This window comes from Myodes glareolus, chromosome 6, assembly GCF_982192425.1.
Source record: "Myodes glareolus chromosome 6, mMyoGla1.1, whole genome shotgun sequence".
NCBI classification, from domain to species: Eukaryota; Metazoa; Chordata; class Mammalia; order Rodentia; family Cricetidae; genus Myodes; species Myodes glareolus.
The window spans coordinates 23,975,628-23,996,264 of NC_142031.1; the positions used below are offsets into that span (position 1 = coordinate 23,975,628).

At 49.0% G+C, this 20,637-nt stretch overlaps 1 protein-coding gene across 2 annotated transcripts in view; it reads right to left on the reverse strand.

Annotated features, from left to right (window-relative positions):
• Nucleotides 1–15,560, reverse strand: part of Efcc1 (EF-hand and coiled-coil domain containing 1) — a 41,285-nt gene extending 25,725 nt beyond the window's left edge. For both annotated transcript variants that reach the window (XM_085690610.2, XM_085690609.2), the window contains exons 1-2: nt 14,857–15,560; nt 13,546–13,808 (exon numbers count right to left, since the gene is read on the reverse strand). In XM_085690610.2, coding sequence (XP_085546736.2) covers nt 13,546–13,808; nt 14,857–15,507 — 914 coding nt within the window. In that variant the 5' untranslated portion in view covers nt 15,508–15,560. The remainder of the gene's footprint in view (nt 1–13,545; nt 13,809–14,856) is intronic.
• Nucleotides 15,561–20,637: the final 5,077 nt, after the last annotated feature.

Genomic DNA, 20,637 nt, shown 5'->3' on the forward strand with positions numbered 1-20,637 from the left:
GCATTTTCCACTTTCAGATTGCGATTGGCCACTGACTGAATCCATGGACAATGCAACTGAGGGGGTAGGGAGGTGACTAGTGACCACTGACATCACAGGAGGGAGGGGACTGGGAAGAGAGGCAGAAAGCTGGTTCCTACCTCATCCAAGATTTCTACTCAGGACACACAAGGTGCCCCAACGGCAGAGGTGATGGCACCAAGGCAGCATGCTAGTCATGAGGGTATTGTCATGTATGTACCATGTATGTATGCATCCCAGGACCTGCACATGCCGGGCAAGTACTCTCCCAGCCCAGCTACTGGCATTTAATTTAGGAACTGACAGACTCTTTCTTGAAAACACTTCAGGCTCTAAAGCATACATGGCCATTGACGCACAAAAGTAGCCACCGAGATGCTTGGGTGACAAACATGGCCGTATGCTAAGAAAACCTTAGACAGTCTTCTCAAACACTTAGAATTTCATGAAATCTTCATGGTGTGAAGTACCCTTTTTTAAGGTTTCTTTAACTTATTAAGAATGAAAACTCATTCTTAATAGATTGTCCCAAGCTAGCATGGGGCAGGGCTCTGTCTTGTGAGGTAAGTAATGATTTCTGCCAAGCTTGTCAGAGCAGAATGTGATTAACTGACCGACAACCTTGCCCTCACCTTTGCTCCCAGGTTACACTCTGCCCAGCGCTGCCTGAGGCCCTAGGATGAACTCCCCAGTTGCTAGAACCCTGTGGTCATCCCACAGACAGGATGGCCAATGGATAAAGGTAGGCGGAGAAGCATGTTCTGGAAACATATCTTACCTGTCAGAACCATTTGCCCCTGGATTTTATATTCGAGGGCACAAATGTCATTATTTAAGCCACTGTGTGTTGGGTTCATGTGACTTGCAGCTGCAAGTATTATCATTACTAAACCTCTTACAGCACTACTGGAGGAGTGTGAAAGGGGGTTGTGTAGACAAGAACTCTGGCACACTGCCTCATGGACAGCAGGTACTCAGAAATGCTGCTCCTGTCCTGTGCCCATGCCACCTCTACCCACCTCAGCCCCACAGAACCAGATTCCAGCTGGAGAGGGTAGGCCACCTCTAGTGCTCCGTCATTTACTTAGATTGCATCTGTAGCAAACAAGCTCCAGCAAGGTTCTCTGTCCAGAAGGTGGTCTTGGAAATATGGGGACCTGTTAGTCAAGGCTGAGGTCTACGGAAATAGAGGGGTGAATGCATTCTGGAGCCCACAGCATGGCACAGGTGGACACAACCATAGGCAGAGGCCCCTGTCATCCAGAGGCCTCCGCCTTGCTTCTGAGCTCTCCTGGGCTCAGCATCAATCTTCTGTCTGAAAGCAAGTAAAGACTTTCCTAAAACATCTGCAAGTCCCTCCATAGCAACCATAGCAGCTTGTCCTTGCCATCAAGAGACACATTACTGTGCTATACCAAAGCCAGGGCAAGGCACTGAGACCTTGCTTTTGGTTTTTGTAGTGGCCAGGCTAGGACTGGGATTAGAATTCCTGTTCTAGGAATCGGAACCCAAATTTAGTCATCTGGGTTCAGGACAAAAATTAGCACTCCCAGCTCCCTTCCGCCCCGCTTAGCTTCCATGCAAAGATGGAAAATACACAGAGAATCTGGATACTGTATACTATTGTGTTGTCTTTGAATTGTTGGACTGCTGAGGAAGGAGCAACAGGTGCTAAAAGACATTTGATTATTAATGCTGCTGGATTAATCCAACCTATATATCTTGAAAATGCCTTGACTTCAAAATTTAAGTCAAAAGATATGTTATTTTGGAGAAGAGATTTTGCTTTTGTTTCCACAGGAAGTGAAAGTCTGTGGATTCATTCTGGATTAAGAAAAATAAGGTTTGATCAAAATGCCTTGACTTCAAAATTTTTTGGGAGCTGCAGATCCTCAGACCCTGAACTTTCTATGACCTTTTGCCTGTTGGAGGTAAACAACTTGTTTTTCTATGCTTGCAACTGCTCTGGGCATGGGATCCTCATGAGTTCCTGAGAGCAAGGAAGTGGTTTCTGGTGGGCTTGTAGTGAAAAATCCCCAGAACTAGGGCATGGCCACTAGTCAAGGACAGCACTATATAAGCTGCCTGGGAACATCATAAAATTGGCATTCTTGCTTCAAGAGTGACCCGTGTCTCTGTGTGTTCTTTAATTCCCAAGCTCTTGCCTGATCACAGTTCCAGGTGGTGCAGGCACCACAAAAATTTAAGTCAAAAGATATGTTACTTTGGAGAAGAAGTTTTGCTTTTCTTTCCATAGGAAGTGAGAGGCTGTGGATTCATTCTGGGTTAAAAAGTAAGGTTTGATCAAGGAAGACCCCCTGAAAAATCTCCAGTGAGAACAGATGACCCAGATGATTCACCATTTCAGGGTACGTTTATTGCAGTTTCCCCTGAGTTCTATATCCAGAACATCTTCAAGACTGCTGGCTGAAATGATCCAGCCTCACAGAATACTCCAGTAAGGACTGGAACCATAATCCTAAATTTTCTTTGGGTTCCCATAGGATTATCAGTGTTCCCAATCAGCAGGAAGTAGCCTAGAAACTATGATCACATTCCCAAAAAATGGATTATGAATGTTTGGTTTTGTTTAATGTGTTGATTACAAGTTGTTATGGATAATGATCAGGAAAAGAGCTAAACAAAGGAAATTAGATTCGAGGTTCTTGTTTTGAAAAAAAAAGGCCAGGCAGTACTGGCAGACACCTTTAGTCCCAGCACTCAGGAGGCAGAAACAGGCAGATCTCTGTGAGCTCAAGGCTAGCCTGGTCTACAGAGTGAATTCAGGACAGGCTCCATAGTTACTGAGAAATCCTGTCTCAAAAAAACCAAAAAATAAAAAAATAGAAAGAAAGAGAGAAAAAAGGGAAAAAAGAAAAGAAAAAAGGGGGCTATAAATATGGTAAGATAGAAAGGTAGATTATTGAATATACTTTGAAAAGGAAAAGGGAGGATATAGATATGATAAGATAAAAAGATAGATAATTAAACCTACTTTTTAAAAGTGCCTATTAGTTTTTAATGTTTTACATTGGTTTTACTTTTGTATATTATATACAAATTTTGTAAATTCATACAAATTTGGGATTAATTTTGTTAAAACATATTGTACATACATGTCTAATCTTGTTTAAGGTATTGCACCTGTACAGCTCATTTAGCGATGTAGTGCAAATTCCTAGTCCTTGAAAATTACTATTCTCAACTGTTTAGAATGATAAAGAAATACAGACAAACAGTTAATCACCTAGTATAATCAAATTTGTAGTCACATTAGTTATGTTTTCAAGGTCAAAGATATAATTTAGATAGGTCATCTTCAAACACTTCAGAGATCTACAGAATATGGCATTTAAGATGTTTTAATAACTTAGGTTCTTCTTTTTTATGACAATGAGTCATGCCTGCTCCTGGCAGCACCAATCAATCTACTTCAGAGAAGATAATGGGAACTGAAGAAACTCCACATGGAGTTTACTTTCTTTGTGGCAAAAATAAGCCACTGGGCAAGGAAAATGCCCCTGCCTTGACTGCTGACAGTATGCTGTCCTAATTAGATAAGCAGGACACAAAAGATTCTGCTTCATAGAAAAGTCTGTCGAATGTGCTAGGCCTGTAGGGTAAAGATGGATGCCCAACGTTGCAGAGGAACTTTGGGTGACTATTCAGGCAGCCAGCTGTTTCTGTCATTACATATTTTGGAGGTCACTTGCTTGCACTTCCTGCTTACCCAGTTAATATTATTTCTTTCTTGGGTCTCTGGGGGAGTTGAAGACTGGATAACTATAGTTATAGTTTACTACACACAGAAAGTGAGTTATGATAGAAAGTAAATTAGGAATAAGACTTTAGACTCTCCAAGATATGAATGAAATATTTTCTCTGAATTTGTCAAATGCAAATGGACTAGACATTGTTGATGTATTTATTGACTATATATATTGTATATAGTCATTGTACTTATTGTATATAGTTTCCTTATATAATTTATAGCCTTTTTATTTTTTTTTAGACAAAAGGGGTACTGTAGTAGCATTTCAAATGTATTTTAATAAATAAAGACTGCCTGAAGATCTGAGAGTAAAACAGCCCCACAGATCAGTCTTACAGACCAGGTTATGGTAACACACACCTTTAATCCTAGTTGCTATAGAAACCAGGCAGTGCATGCTTTTAATGACAGTGGTGCACGCCTTTAATCCCAGCCCTAGAGAGGATTACAAAGTGGGAGGAAACAGGTCTCAACATGCAATCTTCATCTGAGATTCCAGGAGGCAGGATCGCCATTTCAGACTGAGGTTGAGGCATGAGCCAGTGGCTGGTTGTTTTACTTTTCGGATCTTCAGGTTGATTACTAACTATGCTCCAGGCTTTGGCCTTTGCTGGTATGGATGGACATTGACACAGGGGCGTTCTCTCAGCCTCCAGTGGTGTAAGTCGTTCTACCTTGGACGTTTCACAAAGCCGTAAGGCTCACTGGACCCTTGGATGGCAGGTATCCCGCTGCCAGATTTCCCCCTACCAGGCGGTGTCAACATGGGACTGGAGCCTTCCCTGTAGGTCCTGGGGGCTCTACACAGTGGCTTCCTTTGCTGTGAGGTATTTCCTGAGCTGAGGAGCCTCCCGGAAGTGGAGGCCAGCATATGAAAACAGGAGAAGAACAGCAGGAAGCAGAGCCAGGACTGCTGCCAGGGAGACGTGGAAAACGAGCCATAAAGAAGGCAGCATAGAGGATAGCCCGGGGGTCTTCTGGACATCTCTGCTGGGTTCTGTGGGGGCCCGTGGACTTCCAGCTGGTCAGCACACTGCTGGTACTGTCCTCTGATCCCCCACAACATATTGTGGGGCAGCCCTGTCCTTACCAAGAATGGACCCAGACCTCACAGCTTAGCTGGCCCCACCAGGGAGACAGACTTAAGGAAGGTCTTAAGGTTATATGTTTGTCACAGAACAAAGGGATGATGGGAAGGATAGACTATGGAGACAGCAGGGAACTGCTTTAGTGGGATGGGATATCTGTCAGAGACCTGTGATGCCATGGGAAACTGACCTAGGGGCTGCAGAAGGGTGTGGTGGACTCATGGGATGAGTGGGTGGGTGGACACAATGCCGTGAGCTGTGGCAGAGTAAAGGCCAGAGGTTGGATCACTTGGAGCTATGAATGCCATGGCAAATAGGCTAGAGAGGCTGTGGTTAGAGAAGCTCAGAAGTGCCTGGAAGGGAGCTAGGCACAGGGTAGAAGCCAGGACAGCCACCGGAGGCAGTGTTGGGCTAGGATAGGCACAAGGCAAACAGACAGAGCCAAGATAGCCACAGGGCAGCATGTGGGGCTTTCTGCCTACTCCCTACTCCAACTTCTATGGCTTGTCCTCATCTAGGTCAAATTTCTCTGCACAGCTTGTCAGCCCTGTGTTCTGCATATCATGTCAGCCTGTGTTCTGTATATCATGTCAGCCTGTATTCTGCATAGCATGTCAGCCCTGTGTTCTGTATAGCATGTTAGTTCTGTATTCTGCATGTCAGTTCTGTGTTCTACATGTCAGTTCTATGTTCTGCATGTCAGTCCTGTGTTCTGCATAGCATGTCAGTTCTGTATTCTGCATAGCATGTCAGCCCTGTGTTTTGCATAGCATGTCAGTTCTGTGTTCTGTATAGCATGTTAATTCTGTATTCTGCATGTCAGTTCTGTGTTCTGCATATCATGTAAGCCCTATGTTCTGTATATCATGTCAGCCTGTATGCTGCATAGCATGTCAGCCTGTGTTCTGCATAGCATGTCAGCCCTGTGTTCTGCATAGCATGTCAGTTCTGTGTTCTGAATAGCATGTCAGTTCTGTGTTCTGCATATCATGTCAGCCTGTGTTCTGCAGTGGGTCTCCCTGGCCCAGATCGAAAGACCCGAGTGATATGTAACCTTAATGTCAAGCATTAACCCAGAGAAAAGCCACTTGCAGTGGGCAAGGCATCCCCAGATTTAAACACTGAATCTGGCTGCTGGAGACAGGGCCTGTATATGGTTAATAGGTAAAATGAGGTTTTAGTGTGATCTGTCATCTGGTTTGTGGAGCATCCTGGCAGAAACACTCAGAAGTGGGGGCCAGTATTGTTCTCATCACCTAATTTTACAGATGAGGAGACAGGCTCTTGGAAGTAAGAAAGACTTGCTTAGGGTCATGCTCCACAACTCAGTCCTGCCTCTCCCCTCCCCATACAGAATGCACACCAAAACTGAGGAACAGAAGTTTTCCCCACTTAATGGATGAAGAATTTGAGCTGACAGAGAGAAAAACACCTCTGGGTCCTGCATAACATATAGAAAAAGCTGGAATTTGAATTCGGGGTATTCAGGCCTCTGAGCCTGGGCCTCTCCCCAGCTTGTCTCTGCTTTGGGATTGTTCCATTGTCCCTGAAAGAAGGGCCTGTTCCTACCAGCAGCCACCCACATGGCCTCAAAGGACAATAGGACAGATGCCCCAGCCCCGCTTTGTCCTTTTCTCTGTCCTTCTGACTGGTTGGTGGCCTCCACATCAGGCAGGCTGTTGCAGTGGGAGAGAAGAAAGGAGGTAACCCTTGAATGGCCTCATCTTTGTATGCCTTACATGGAGGGCTGCAGACTGAACTGTTTGTCTTCTGTCTCTCTCCCTTCCTGGCTTTTTCAACCTCCTGACAACAAAGCCACAGAGGCCAGGCCAGCCCTCTGGCCCCACTCAGTGGTAGGAAGAGAAAGGGGGTTCTGTATCCTTTCCCGGATCTGAGCTCCAGCCAGGTGTTCTGAAGGCTGGCGGCTGGGCAGGGGGGGTCTCAAGAGACAGAAAGACTACAACCGCACCACAGATTTCACACTCGGGGCCAGAATAACACTTCCTGGAGCCAGTGCTGCCCTCCAGGCCTCCAGGCCACTCGAGACAGTCTGGCTTCAAGCTTCTGAGGCATTTCTGAGGCTAGCACCCACCCACATGTCCTCGCCACCACTCAGCTGTTCCTGCCATCTGGCTGTGTGTGGGTCTGGGTTGGGTCTGGGTCACAGAACACCAAGTCTGCTGTTTCCTTGGAGGGAACAGTTAGGGAGGGACACTGGGCATGATGATGTGTCTGTTAACGCTCCCTAGCAAGTGTTGAGGTGTCTGAGCGACACAGAGTCCTCCCAGCAACCTCTATGCATTCGCAGACAGGAAACCTGGCATGGGGACGAGCCTGGGTTATATCTGACCAGGTCTCTCCCTGGGCTTCGCTATCCAGAGCCTTGAAAAGTCCCAGGTAGGCTGTTCCTGGGACAAGGATGGGAATTTGTGCTGTGAGATTGTGGTGGTTTGAGAGAAAATGGTCTCCAAAGGGAGTGGCACTATTAGGTGTGGCCTTGGAGTAGGTGTGGCCTTGGAGTAGGTGTGGCCTTGTTGGAGGAAGTGTGTCACTGTTATGTTCAAGCTACTCCCAGTGTTAGAGACCACTTCCTGTTGTCTTCTGCTCAAGATGTAGCCAGTGCCATGTCTGCCTGGATGCTGCCATGCTCCCTGCCACGATGAGGATGGGCTGAACCTCTGAACTGTAAGCTGCCACCTCAATGAAATGTTCTCCTTTATAAGAGTTGCCATGGTCATGGTGTCTCTTCACAGCAATAAAAACTCTAAGACAGAGATCATGAGCTGATGAGGCTGTGTGGTGTTTGTATGTATGTGTCCACATGCTCCCATGAGGCTATGTGGTGTCTGCCTGTATGTGTTCACATGCTCCCATGAGGCTATGGTATCTGTATGTATGTGTCCACATGCTCCCATGAGGCTATGGTGTCTGTATGTATGTGTCCACACCATGGTCCTCTTTGTGAGGGTCCTAGTCCCAGAAGAGGGCAGGCCTTGCTGTGGTTACAGTAGTGAGCATATGGTTAATGAAAGCATCAAATTATCCTGGCCTGCCAGATGGATTCAACGTGGGGCATATTTCCAAGGTGGCCCAGAGGCTGAGTTCTGAACTTCTATGGGGCGGCTTAGGCAAGGGATTAAATTGTGTACTCTGCATGGTGGGGGAGAGAACCTGCCTGAAGGTGAAGACAATCCCAACAGACTGTTGACATTGTTTGAGACCTGGATTCAACCACACCTGATGTTGGACATACATAGGCTTTTTAGCTCTAAGAATTAATTTTGTTTTCACAAGTCAGCTCAAGTTAAACTTTCTTGCATTTATCCAAGAGAACTGGCTGATAGAAAGGAATGAGAGAGAGAGAGAGAGAGAGAGAGAGAGAGAGAGAGAGAGAGAGAGAGAAACCGGAGTGAGATGGGTATGTATGGTTGTGTCTAAGTTGGGTGAAGGGGCAGTGAAGCAGCTGATCAGGCTGAATAATGTTTTATGCATGGTGGTACAAATGCTCCGTCTGCAGCTGTTTCTGACAGCAATGCATCTTCTCTCCTTACCACATTGCTACAGTCTTGGAGGCAAAAACCTTTGCTGGACCCAGGTGGACTGCTTTGTGGGAATGGAGAAAGAAGCTAAGACCTTGGTTCACGTGAGGCAGGGTGGGAGAGGGGCCAGTCTTGGGGACTGGAGTTACATGGACACTCCCCTTGGGAGGACTGCTGATCCTAATAGGTGAAAACCGGGCCAAGTGTGCGCTTGGGCACTTCTATACCCCAAGGAGGCCTAAGACCCTTTTACACTTGGGGACTTCTGTCTGACTTGGGATCTTCCAAGTCTGAAGGCACCAGCAGCAGTTTTGTGGCCCCTCTGCCCATGAAACTTATGCCCTAATATGTGTGGCCAGGACCTGCCTCTTGGGGCCAGAAGACCATCTGAATATGGTGTTTATATTCCATTTCTGTGTCCTTGAGGGATTTGGTACATGTAGGGGTTTGGATGAAAATGGCCCTCGTAGGCTCATAGGCAGTGGCACAGTTAGGAGTTGTGGCTTTTTTTGGAATAAGTGTGTCACTGGGGTTGGACTTTGAGGTTTCAGATGCTCAAGCTAGGCCCAGTGTCACTTTCTCTTCCTGCTGCTGCTGATCCAGATGTAGAGCACTGAGCTACTTCTCCAGCACCACATCTGCCTCCACGCTTCCCACTATGATGATAATGGAATAAACCTTCAAACTGTAAGCCAGTTCCAATTAAATGTTTTCCTTTATAAGTTACTATGGTCATGGTGTCTCTTCACAGCAATAAAACTAAGACAACACAGGTCTTAGTCCACAGAGCATGCTTATAAAGTATGGTTTAATCAATAAATAAATTATGTAAATATTGACTATATTTTTTTAAGTCAGTGGGCAAGGTGGTGGCCTGAAGCATTTTGGAAATTTTCCTTCCATCTACAAACAGGTATCATGGGTAAAATTTAACATGAAAAAGAACAAAGGAAAGTAAGAAGAAGCCTCTAGCTCAGCCGAGGAGCAGGAGACGGTGCTAACAAAATGCCCACAAGTGTGGCATACAAACGACAGCTTGCTAAGCCTGCAAGAGGCTCCTGCAGATGTCAGAGGTCAAATGACGTAAGATGATAAAAATTGCACTCCCAGGCCTGGGGTTTTACCCCAAGGTGTGAGTATTAACCTCTGCCAGGAATAAAATGGGAAACTCAGTTCTAAAAAGCGAATTTTAAAGTGGTTAGGATTCCATCTTCGTTCTCCAGGCTATAGTGAAGACGGGGAGAGAACTCCAAAACCCTGCTTCTATCTGGGACTCTCAAGGGCTGCAGCTTCACCATAGGCTTACAGCAAAGAAACTGCACAGCATGCCAGGGATGCATCATCACGACAGAGACGGCAAGCGTAGAACACTTGTGGGAACTCAGAGACTACAGCGATCCAAAGAACAAGTGTGGTTGTCTCAGAGTCAGCAGAAGAATGGCTTCTGGATCTTCGTGGACACCAAAATCCACAGCTGCTCAACCTTTGTATACATTGGTGCTGTGTTTGCACAGAATCTTCACACATCCCACACTTTAAATCATCTCTCCAGAGCTTATAACACTTAGCGTGACGTCAATGCTGCATGCATGGCTGTAACATGATGCTGTACAGAAACAGTGACTCCACAGAACTATGTTGGGCACAGACACAGCCTTTTCTGGCATTATTGGTCTCCATTGATTGACTATGGCATAGAGAAGCCTTGTTTAACAGAAGGCTGACTCTGTCTAAAAACTAGAGAGGACCGGATGGAACCTACAGCACAGGACAGAGCAGGATGGAATAAGGAAGCTTGATTTGAAAAAGAACTAAATGGAAGTAGTAGAGACAGGAAATTGGCCAGCCATTGAACAGAAGTGGCAGAGTTTTGATTGCAGCTGGGAACAATCTCGTTCAACTGGGTTCTTGATCTGTGATTTTAATAAAGCCACCAGACCCTGAGCTGACAAGGTTCCAACTCTAGGGCATCCTTAATTAGCATCAGAGTGGAAGGTTCTTTGAAAACTGGAACAGGATGTCAGGCCATTCCAAATGGCTTCATGCTGTCCCCAAGACAGATCTTCGGAGCACTTGGAGCATGGGGGGGACGGTGTCACCTATGAGGGCAGAGAGGTTAATGCTTGGAGTGTGGTCCCTTCCTCCCATCTGTACATCCTGGACGCAGCTTAACCCCCAGAGACATCTGAACACTGGCGATGTGGCAGCAGAGGGGGTGTGTAGCTCACAGTCTTTCCACTGTGGTTTGAACGAGACATGTCCCCACAGGCTCATATGCTGGGGTCTGAGTTGCTAGATGACGGGCTTTGGGGAAATGCTGGGATCTTGAGAGTTCTGACATAACCACTATACTCAATCTCTTGATGGACTCACAGTACAGTGGCATTATTGAGGGGTGGTGGAAGGAAGGTGGTGGTGCCTGACTTGAGGAAACAGGACACTGGAGCATGCTCTTGTGAGCTGTAGTCAACCCTGGTTCTTTTACACTCCTTTCTCTGCCTCGTGGCGATCGCGTGGTGAGAGGTTTTTGCTATATGCTGTTGTCGCCCAGAATCAGTGGACCCAAGGGCTATGTCAGAAACATCTGAAACCACGACCTGAAATAACCCTTTCCACGCGGAGCCTGACCACCACACCCTCCCCGCTGGCGAAACATCCTGTGGCTGTTTGGTGAGAGATGAGCGCAGTGGGGAGAACCAAGAGGACTGTGCGTCTTACCAGAGCCAACCGTGTGGCACTGGGCTGTGCACTGGGGTTTCAGGCCTGTCTGTTACTTACTGGGTCCTGCTAGCACACATTTCTCTGGCCTGGCTTTCTCACCTGTGATACAATAAGAATGATCTTCAGGTTGGGTTTGAGCTCCCAGCAAGAACGTGGAAAAGGTGCCGGGTATCAGGTGATGCTTAGTGGCTGTGGCGATTCTGCCTCTCTCTCTTTCCTTTCTTCCAAGACTGAAAACTTTGGCAGAATCCAGTCCACAGCCTGCTAGCCTTGGCTACAGAAGGTGAGCAGAGACGGCCTGTCTCCTGAGCCATTCATTCACCCGGTCATCGCATGACCCTCACCCTCTGGTTCTTGGTTTTCTCCTTTCAGACTCTAGGTCGCCTGGCCTTTCCTCTTCTCTCCAGCTTCGTCCCTCCAGATGTGTGGTGTCTCATCTGAGGCTTCTACAGCGGCTAGTTCCTCTTCCCAAAGAATGGAGCTCTAATGGCATTTGGGGCTCACCAGTACCATCAGACACCACTGTGGGTGGCAGCAGAAAACGACACAATTCCGCCCAGTGAGATCCAGGTTCAAGTTCTGAGTGGGAACACAAAGGCACAGGCTCGCTGGGAGAGCATCTCCCTCCTCCGGAGTTGCCTGTTCTTGTGCCTGAATGGTAAATGCAAGGCCTGTAGGTGCCGTGGCCATCTTGTGATCAGGGGAACAGCATCAGGGGAACAGCATCACCAGCACACGTAGAGTAGAGAGGAGAACCCTGCCTGTGGGGCAGGTCGACCTTCCCTTCCTACTTCTGGCTGCACGGCCTCAGGAATGTTTAACTCCCCACAGCCTCTCTTTCCTTCCCATAATCTGTAAAGGGAGGACTGAGATCTCCACCATGCACAGCAGTTTTGAGACTCAAATGCTGTGATGGGCAGGAATCCACCTTCTCCACCATGCTTACACCTCATGCCGTAGTCGTCTTAAGGCAGAAATGAGTAATTGTGACTTTAAGGCAAAATGAAGGAGACCATTTGTTTCTCCTCATAAACATGGCCCTTATGTCAACCGGCTCAGATCTGTAGCCCATCAGCTATGCAAACAGGAAGCAACTATCCAAACATTTGGAGCTGCCAGGGTCAGCCTCTCCCAGCTGTGAGTGCCTCAGAAGTCAAGGGTGAGGTGCCTCCTCTGAGGGCATAAGTTCAAAGCCACCTCTTGGGCTTACCACCCCCACCCCCACTGCCTGGCTCAGATCACCCTCTCTCGGGGAGAATTGTCCTCACTGGCCCCTCTAGGCCATCTCCTATTCTTTGTCCCTCCTCTCTGCCCTGTCACAGCTGAAACGGGGCAGTTTTTGTTTTGTTTTTGTTTTCTTTCTGAAATGCAATCTGCTTGGGCCACCCTGGCTTGAGACGTTTCCCGTTTCCACGATTTCATGCTCTCTAAGGAGAAGATCAAGGTTATGCTCCTACTAGGCTCCAGATGCCCAGCCTTTCCCGGCTTCTCCAGCTAGATTTCCCCAGCTATACTGACTTCCATTTAGTTTCTGGAATGTGCTATGGTGGCCCTGAGGGTTTTGCCCATATTGTTCCCATTTTCTCAGCCTTTTGCTCCCACTTTTGGGGCAGGGGACGGGCTAAGCCTGCAGCAGGAACACAGCTGCCCCAGGCTCTAGCTGTCCCTTTCTGCCACCTCCTCATATTGTCCCCTGTGGAAGGCTCATGCTCCCTGATGGCAGCTCACCAGGGATTTTGGTCTGTCTGGCTCAGAGTCACACCCCTCACCAGGTAGGCAGTGGCCCAGGGAAGGTCTCAGCGCATGTGCAGGTCAAGGAGAGCACCCAGCACAGCCAGGCAGAGTCTCACAGCTGTTCTACTCTGCAAAGGGTCCAGTCTGCTCCACCCACGAGCAACAGCCTGGAGAAAGCTGGTGACTTGCCAAAGTCACACATCTGTCAGTCGTCTTGCCAGAATCAGTGCCTTCTCCCGAGTCTAGCTTCCTGCCCTGATCCAGACAGCACAAAAGGTCACTCTAAATCTGTTTCCTATCTGAAGAATGGGGTCATAACAGGCCCCTCTTTTCTTGGCTGTCCTAGGATTAAGGGCTTTGCTCAGGGCCCTTATGCAGCATGCAGTCAGTGACAATCAGGATCAAATTGAAGAGCTAAGAATGAGTGTCTCTGATTGCAATCTATGAGTAGCAAGTAAAAGGATTTCATGGATGAATAGGAGGGTGAACGGATAGAGGATGAACCAATGGACGGTAATGGAGTCCACAATGATGTAAGAAATGGAAGAACCTATGCATGAATGCCAGAAGACAGAAAGAAATGAACACTAGAGCGCTTGACCGGGTTGCACACTTAGGTTTAGGGAACGGACCCGCATGGTCTTTTCCGCGCCAGTTTCGCTCTACTCACCTGTAACGTCGGAGCTCCGCCTCCAGTCGCTGCACTTGGCGCTGCATGCGGGGAACGCGCAGCGCCAGCGCCTCCAGCTCCCGCACTCGGTGCAAGCTGCGCCGCACCGCCTGGCGGGCCTCCTCGGTGCGCAGTCGCACCTCCACCTGACCGCGCTGCAGCCGCCGGGCGCGCGCCTCTGCCTCTGCCAGCGCTCCCTGCGCGCGCTGCAGTTTGTGCGCCGCTGCTTCCGGGATGTCCGACTGGCTCTTCCAGAGGCCGACCTGCCCGCGGGAAGCAAGAGTGAATACCCACTCCAGGAGCCTACCGGACCTCCCCTTACACCACAGAGCTCGCTCACTGAGCAGGGGCACGACCAAATAATGCACGTGTGTGTGCAACACCCCTCCCCCCACTGAAAGCAGGGACAGAAAGTCCACAGTCTGTTCTTTGTATAGTGACAGTAATTCCCCAAAGTCGTGACTTCGCGGCCTAACTTATGCATCCAACGTTTGCTCCTACTTCTGTGGACTCAAGGCACGGCCTAAACATCAGACGGGTGTTGCCGCCCTTCCTGAGATCTATGTACTAGGTCTGTCTTGTTTACTGCAGTGTTCCAAAGCATAGAGGGAGCTGGCACAATGTACCTAGAAAATACTTGAGCGTGAAGGATGGACAGACTCTTTTAGTCAGTTTCAGGCACCCCACACATGACTGCGCCCTTCGAGGGTTCCCTGTGCCCGGTCTAAAGCTTTCATGCCACACATACGAACCACAGAGGCCATCTTGCCAGTTTTTAAAAAGTATTCTATTTTATTTTAATTTTTGGTTCTCTTCCCATAAGGGCCTTTTTCTCCCTTTGCCGACCACCTGCACTGCACTCAACACCAAGTTGTGCACAGAGCTCAAGTGTTCGTGGACTGATCCCACAGGCCAGGCTAACTCTGCAGTTAGCCCAATGCCTCCACCTCAGTAGCTCTGAGTAGGCCTGGCCCTCAGTGCTAGCCATCCTGTGTCTTTCTCACTTGTGTTTGAAGCCTGGCGCTGAGGGATTCCACAGGTTTCATTGACATGAGGAAGGGAGGTCCTCTTCTCTGTCTCCCCTAAACCTCCCAGGAGAAGAATGCTTGCTGACCCGTCATTATGTGACTGCCTAGACAGGTTCCTTCTTGGGTTTAGAAGGGACAGGGCTGTGAAGCTGGAGTTTTAAGGAACGATAAACTGAGGTGCAAGTTGGAATGAGGGGGGTGGAGTGGGGGAACGGTGAGGGCCAGGGGAGGAGGGAGTGGGCCAAGGTGGGGATGCTGTCTCCACCCCCGGCATCCCGCGCACCTGCAGGGCCAGGCAGCGCGCGTCACTGCTCTGCAGCGCAGCGCGAAGGTCCTCCACCAGCTCGCGGAGGCTGCTGTTTTCCTCCTCTAGATGCGCCACAAGCTCTCCACTGGCGCCGCCGTGCAGGCTGGGCGAGCCAGGCCGGCGGCGGCGGCGACGCGGGCGGCGGAGGCGGATCTGCGTCTCGATGTGCTCGCTGAGAGCTCCGCGGGGCAGCCGGGGCCCCGCTCGGGTACTGAAGTAGCCGCAGAGGCGTGCGTGGAACTGGCGGAAAGTGAGTTCGGGAGGGTCGGCCCCCAGAGCCAGGCGTGCCTCTTCCCTGACGTCCGCGTCCCCTCCGGCAACTGTTCCCGCAGCCGAGTCCTTAGCGGCCTCCTCCGCGGAGTTTGCGTCCTCGGTGGTCGCCTCCCCGTCGGCGTTCAGCCCCAGGACAGCACACAGCGCGCGGAAGTCGGCGCGCGGCAGGCGCCCGGCACCCCGGCAGTCCAGATGGTGGAAGACCTCCTGCAGATACTGGTCCAGACCGGTAGCCAGCACCACGATCTCGTTCTCCACGCCGCGGTCTAGCCCGTAGTGGTGAGCCAAAGCGCTTAGCAGCCACTGCGTGCGCCGCGCGGGTCGCCGGTACGGGTCGCCCGCCGCGCCCTCCATGCCCAGACCCAGGCGACTCTTTTGGGCCCAGCGGCGCCTTCAGACAGCCGCCGGCGAACGCGGAGGGAGGGGCCGGGCGGCCACCGCCAGGCTGGAGAGGCGCGGGACCCTGTCCAGGCAGCTGCGTGGGCCGTGCAGGGCATCTGTGTTTGTCTCAGTGGGGGGCGCTGGAGCAGCGTGCTCTCACTCTGGGGCTGTAACGACCTTGACCCGCGCTCCCCATCGCTCCCAATTCGCATCCCCATCGTTCCCCATTGCTTTCCATTTGCATCCCCATCGCTGTAACCAGTGCCTGGGCCAGTTCTTTTGGTCTCTCCAGGCTCTCTCCAGGCCAGAGGTGGGAGCGCTTCGGGCAACAGAGGTCCTCTCCCGCACTTCCCAATCCTTGCTCCTGTAATCCGCCTGGCGTCCGCTGCCCCTGGGAGTGGAGAGGCCTCATCTCCGGACAGCTTCCTAAACTCTCCCTCTCTCTATCTAAGTAGGACAGAGGAGGGAACAAACTTAAAAGTAGACGGAGTTAGGGTTTTGGTGAGAGGAAAGTGGTCGTCTACCACCTTCGGGCTCCAGGAAGTGACTTGGCAAGGACTTGACGTGGCTGTTTGGCCACTATTTTCTCTGGCGCCCTAGAACTTGAATCTGGGAGATGGACGACAGACCGCTTCCTCTTGAGTTCTCACAGGCCTTTCCTTTCTCTTTCACAGAGAGCTGTGGCGTTGGCCCCTCTTGTTACCTACCATAGGAACCTTTACCCAGCCATAAATGGAGCAAAAGACAAACTCAGCGACCCTTGGCTATTAGAAAGACAGATCTTGTCTTGTGTACATCCCTGATAAGTGTTAGCTCCCAGTTGAAAAGCATTATGATTTTCTTTCTTCCATTATAGCACCAGACTAGCACTTTGTCCTTAATCCTACTCCCCCCCCACCCCGCCCATGAACTAAACTAGCTCTTGTAGACCAGGCTGGCCTCCAACTCACAGAGATCTGCCTGCCTCTGCCTCCCGAGTGCTAGAATTAAAGGTGTGCACCACCACTGCTCAGCTATCCTATCCTACTCATTCTTAAACACTTGGTTCAACCACCTCAAACTGGAAAGGAATCAGGCATCACATGCATTTTAGATGGAGATATATATATATATGTATATATATATATCTCAATGGCAATTTAGCAGAGTAATTCACATCAATTCCACTTCTTGACTTCTCCCTTAGAAAACCACACGTGCAGCGTGTTCATTCAGCGCATTATTGCGTACCATGGCCAGAAGCTGACATTCATGAGGAGCCCAGCCAGGAGAGATCACCAAACAAGGATGAGTGAGGACACACGCTGCAGCAGTTTTTGGGAATGCTAGTACATATGTGACTAACAACAGTGCACAAAATATTACTAAATGTTTTCTGCAGATGTGCAATAAGGAACTGCATAGGAGATTAATGCAGTTATAGACAGATATAGTTGCTATTTCTGGTGATGATGGTGAAATTTTTGCTTTTAGTGCACTCATTTGCTTAAGCAGGAGGTTGCCCCTAAAGATGCAACATCAACAAGTTTAGTATGTTACAGTTGCCACACCACAGCTACAACTAGTGCTTCAACGTTTCCACCCCCTCGAGCCACCCCCGTCCTGCTCATTCTCTGGCTGTCATCCTTCAGTCACTGGCACCCACTACGCTCTGAGCCCACAATTTATCTCTTCTAGACACTCACATATCTGGAATCATACAGAAGGTGGCCTTCTGGGGCTGGAGAGACGGCTCAGTGGTTAAGAGCCCTGGTTGTTTTTCCAGAGGACCTGGGTTCCGTTCTCAGCACCCACAAGGTGGCTCACAACCATCTGTAATTCCAGTCCCAGAGGATCTGATGCCCTCTTCTGGCCACCGTGAGCACTGCCTGCATATGGCACACAGATTAAAACAAGCAAAACACCCATACACATAAGATTTAAAAACAGGAAAAGTTAAAGGCGGTCCTCTGGGGACCGGGCTTTTAGGAGCCGTACTAACATGTTTGTGTTGTAACGTGTCCTGTACTCTAATTCTCTTTTAGTGCCAAGTGCTACTCCACTGTGTGGATAGACCACATCTGCGCTATTCATTCATCAGCTCACAGGTGTTGGGGTTTGCTGTGAGCGATCCTGCAATGGATTTTTTTTTTGGGGGGTATGAGTTCACATAATTTACTGTCTTGTGGGCATATACTGGAGAGTGGGTTGGTTGCTGTGCTGGTTTCTTTTGTCAATTTGAAAAAGCTGGGATCATCTAGGAAGAGGGAATGTTGAGCGAGGAATTGTCTCTATCAGATTGGGCTGTAGACAAGTCTGTGGGGCATTCCTCTTGTTAATGATTGATACATGGGGGCCATTGCACCGTTTGTGGTACAACCCCTGGGCAGACTGAGCAAGCCGTGTAGAACAAGCCAGAGGGCACCATTTCTCCATGGCCTCTGCTTCCATTCCGGCCTTGGACTGGCTCAGTATCAGCTATATGGCAAACAAACCCTTTCTTCCCACGTCTCATCATCATTTTTCACAGTATTGGGCATCTAATTCGGCCAGTTGGGCCCTGTGGCGGTTTAGGATCTTCTTGAGAATGGCCCATCTCTTTTCCAAAGAGGCCTCCCTGTTTTCCCTGACACTGACAGTCACGCCATGAGATTTCCAGTGTGTCGAGTGACAGAGATTGTCAGCCTGAACTTTCTCTGCATTGGTTTCTGCTGTCAACCTCTTTCTTCAGGCCCATGTCCATCAGCTTCCCATCACTGTCACAGGTACCCAAGGAGGTTAGAGAGGTACCTCTCTCGGAGGAGGAGCGGTGCACTTCGGCTCACAGTTTTCCTTGGGGCTTGTGGTAGCATACACACACACACACACACACACACACACACACACACACACACACGGTGGAGTTACAATGCCGTACGCTTCAGGGGTGGGAAGAAAAGGAGGGAAAGGATGGGATTGGGATCCCACTGTTCTCCTCAAGGATGCAACCCAAGTGGCATACTACTGGGCCTCATCTCTTGAAGATTTTACCACCTCTAAATAGCAACACTCCAGGGACCAAGGTTTTCACACACAGAACTTTGGAAGTCATTGTAGGTCTGAACCATAATAAGGCACCCCTTACCCTCGCCCTAGATCCAATTGTAAGGATGCTCGGTGGCCCCACCTTTGAAACATGTCCTGAACCTGCCTCCCCCATAGTGCACTGGGATCACTCTAGGCCAAGCTCTTAGCATCTCTCCTGTGTGCCCACATCACCAAGGACTTGAAATATATATATATATATATATATATGTATATATATATATATATATATATATATATATATATATTCATACCCTTGAACTCCTTGAGGGATGCTATTAAATCTTAAGTCATACCATGACCCTCCTCTACTCAGAACTCACTAGTTCCTTCTCAGAGGGATAAAAGGCAACACCATCTTCTTGACCCTAAGGATTGCTTGTCAGAACCTATTGTCCCCCTTTAACTACCATTATAGCCACTTCCCTTATAACCTCTTTCTGCTCTTTAATGGGCTCCTGCCTTGGGCCTTGGCATCTGTCCAGCCCTGCACAGCTCCCACCCCTTACCTACTTTGAACCTATTGGCCCTGGCAGATTATGTCTTCCTCAGTGGATTGTTTGCTTCCTGCATGAAGCTCCAGACCACGTGGGAGGAGCGCCGCCTGATTGGCTCACCTGAAATAGTATTAACACACCAGAAGAAACTGACGTACGGTTCCTGTTTTAGCTGCCTCCCCATGGTTGCCACAGCAAGTGGCATCATGGCGTGTTGCTTTCCATCTATTTCATGTGTGTGTGTGTGTTCACAAATGATATATGTCTTTTATTGGTGCGTGAGTTTTAAAGCAACCCTTATACCACATCGTCTGTGAGCCTCATACATGGCCAGAGCCACTCTGGACTGGAGACCTGGTGCTCCCATGACCATCACAAAGTAGAACTTGATTGTTTGGCTTTGCACAAGCATACTTGTGTGAATATGAACTCACAGCTTCATAAGGGAAAACTGCCTCTAGCAGGCATCAGTGGGATTTGAGTGTTTTCTAACCTCATGGTGTTGGAACCCCCATGGCTCCAGATGTTAGTAGTGAAAAGTACCTTCTGCTGGACCAGTAAGTCCTGGCCCTGGAGCTTAATGTGGGTCCCTAAAGCAAGTGGCTGGGGAGTCCTGTCTTTGCAGATGAGCCTGGTTTTATTTCATGACAGTTTTGAAGGCTGATAGCTCAGCCTAAGATGCCACATGCACCGTTCCCAGCCCCATGTTGGTGGCTGCTCTGGTGACGAACTCCCTCAAACTGGCTTTCCTGGGCCAGTCAGTACCGAAAACAAAGCTTCTCAGTATCTTCCCATGGAGCTGTTGCCCAGCCTCCCGCGGCTTAGTGGGGGAGGGATTTATAATGGTGTGCTGTTAGTTCTGTCTATCTGTGGGCTGTGTTACTAGGCACCCCTGAAACAATCCCACTTGGACCCAGAAGGCTTTTGTTGGAGGTTCAAAGCGTGCAAACTCCGAAGGTTTGTGGTTCCTTTGTACGTGCTGGGGGGTGGGATGTCTGTGGTGGAGAACTGAAGTCCGGTCAAAGAAGTCACTTTTGAAGTCGCTTCAGCATTGTTTGAGCTGCTTCCAATAGTGTCCTGTTCAAAGTGTCATTACACAGTCTAGAAATATACTAAGAAGCAAAAGTCACCCAAGATCCTGCCACCACCTAATCCACAGTGTATCTGTGATGTATTTATTCTAGATTATTCTTTGTATTGTGGCATGAAAGAATTTTTTTGGGGGGGAGTTATTAGTACTGCTTTGTGGTGGGGCTCACAACACATCTTTCAGGATCCTTTGAAAGGGTAAAGTTAGCATTTTGTAAATTAAGAGGCCAGCAATTTGCTCATGAATCTGTGATATAGGGATGGCTTGGTGACCATTTCTGCTCTGTGTAGTGGCAGCCACTATACTTACAGGCCTGGGGGCTGACGATGGCAGTTGGGTGGGAGCTGTCAGAACAGCTCCATGCAATCCTTGTTGTATTTGTTGACAATATGGAGGCTATATTTGTGGATAAGGGCCCAGACAAGAGAGCAACAGAGTTCGCAGGAGCTGACT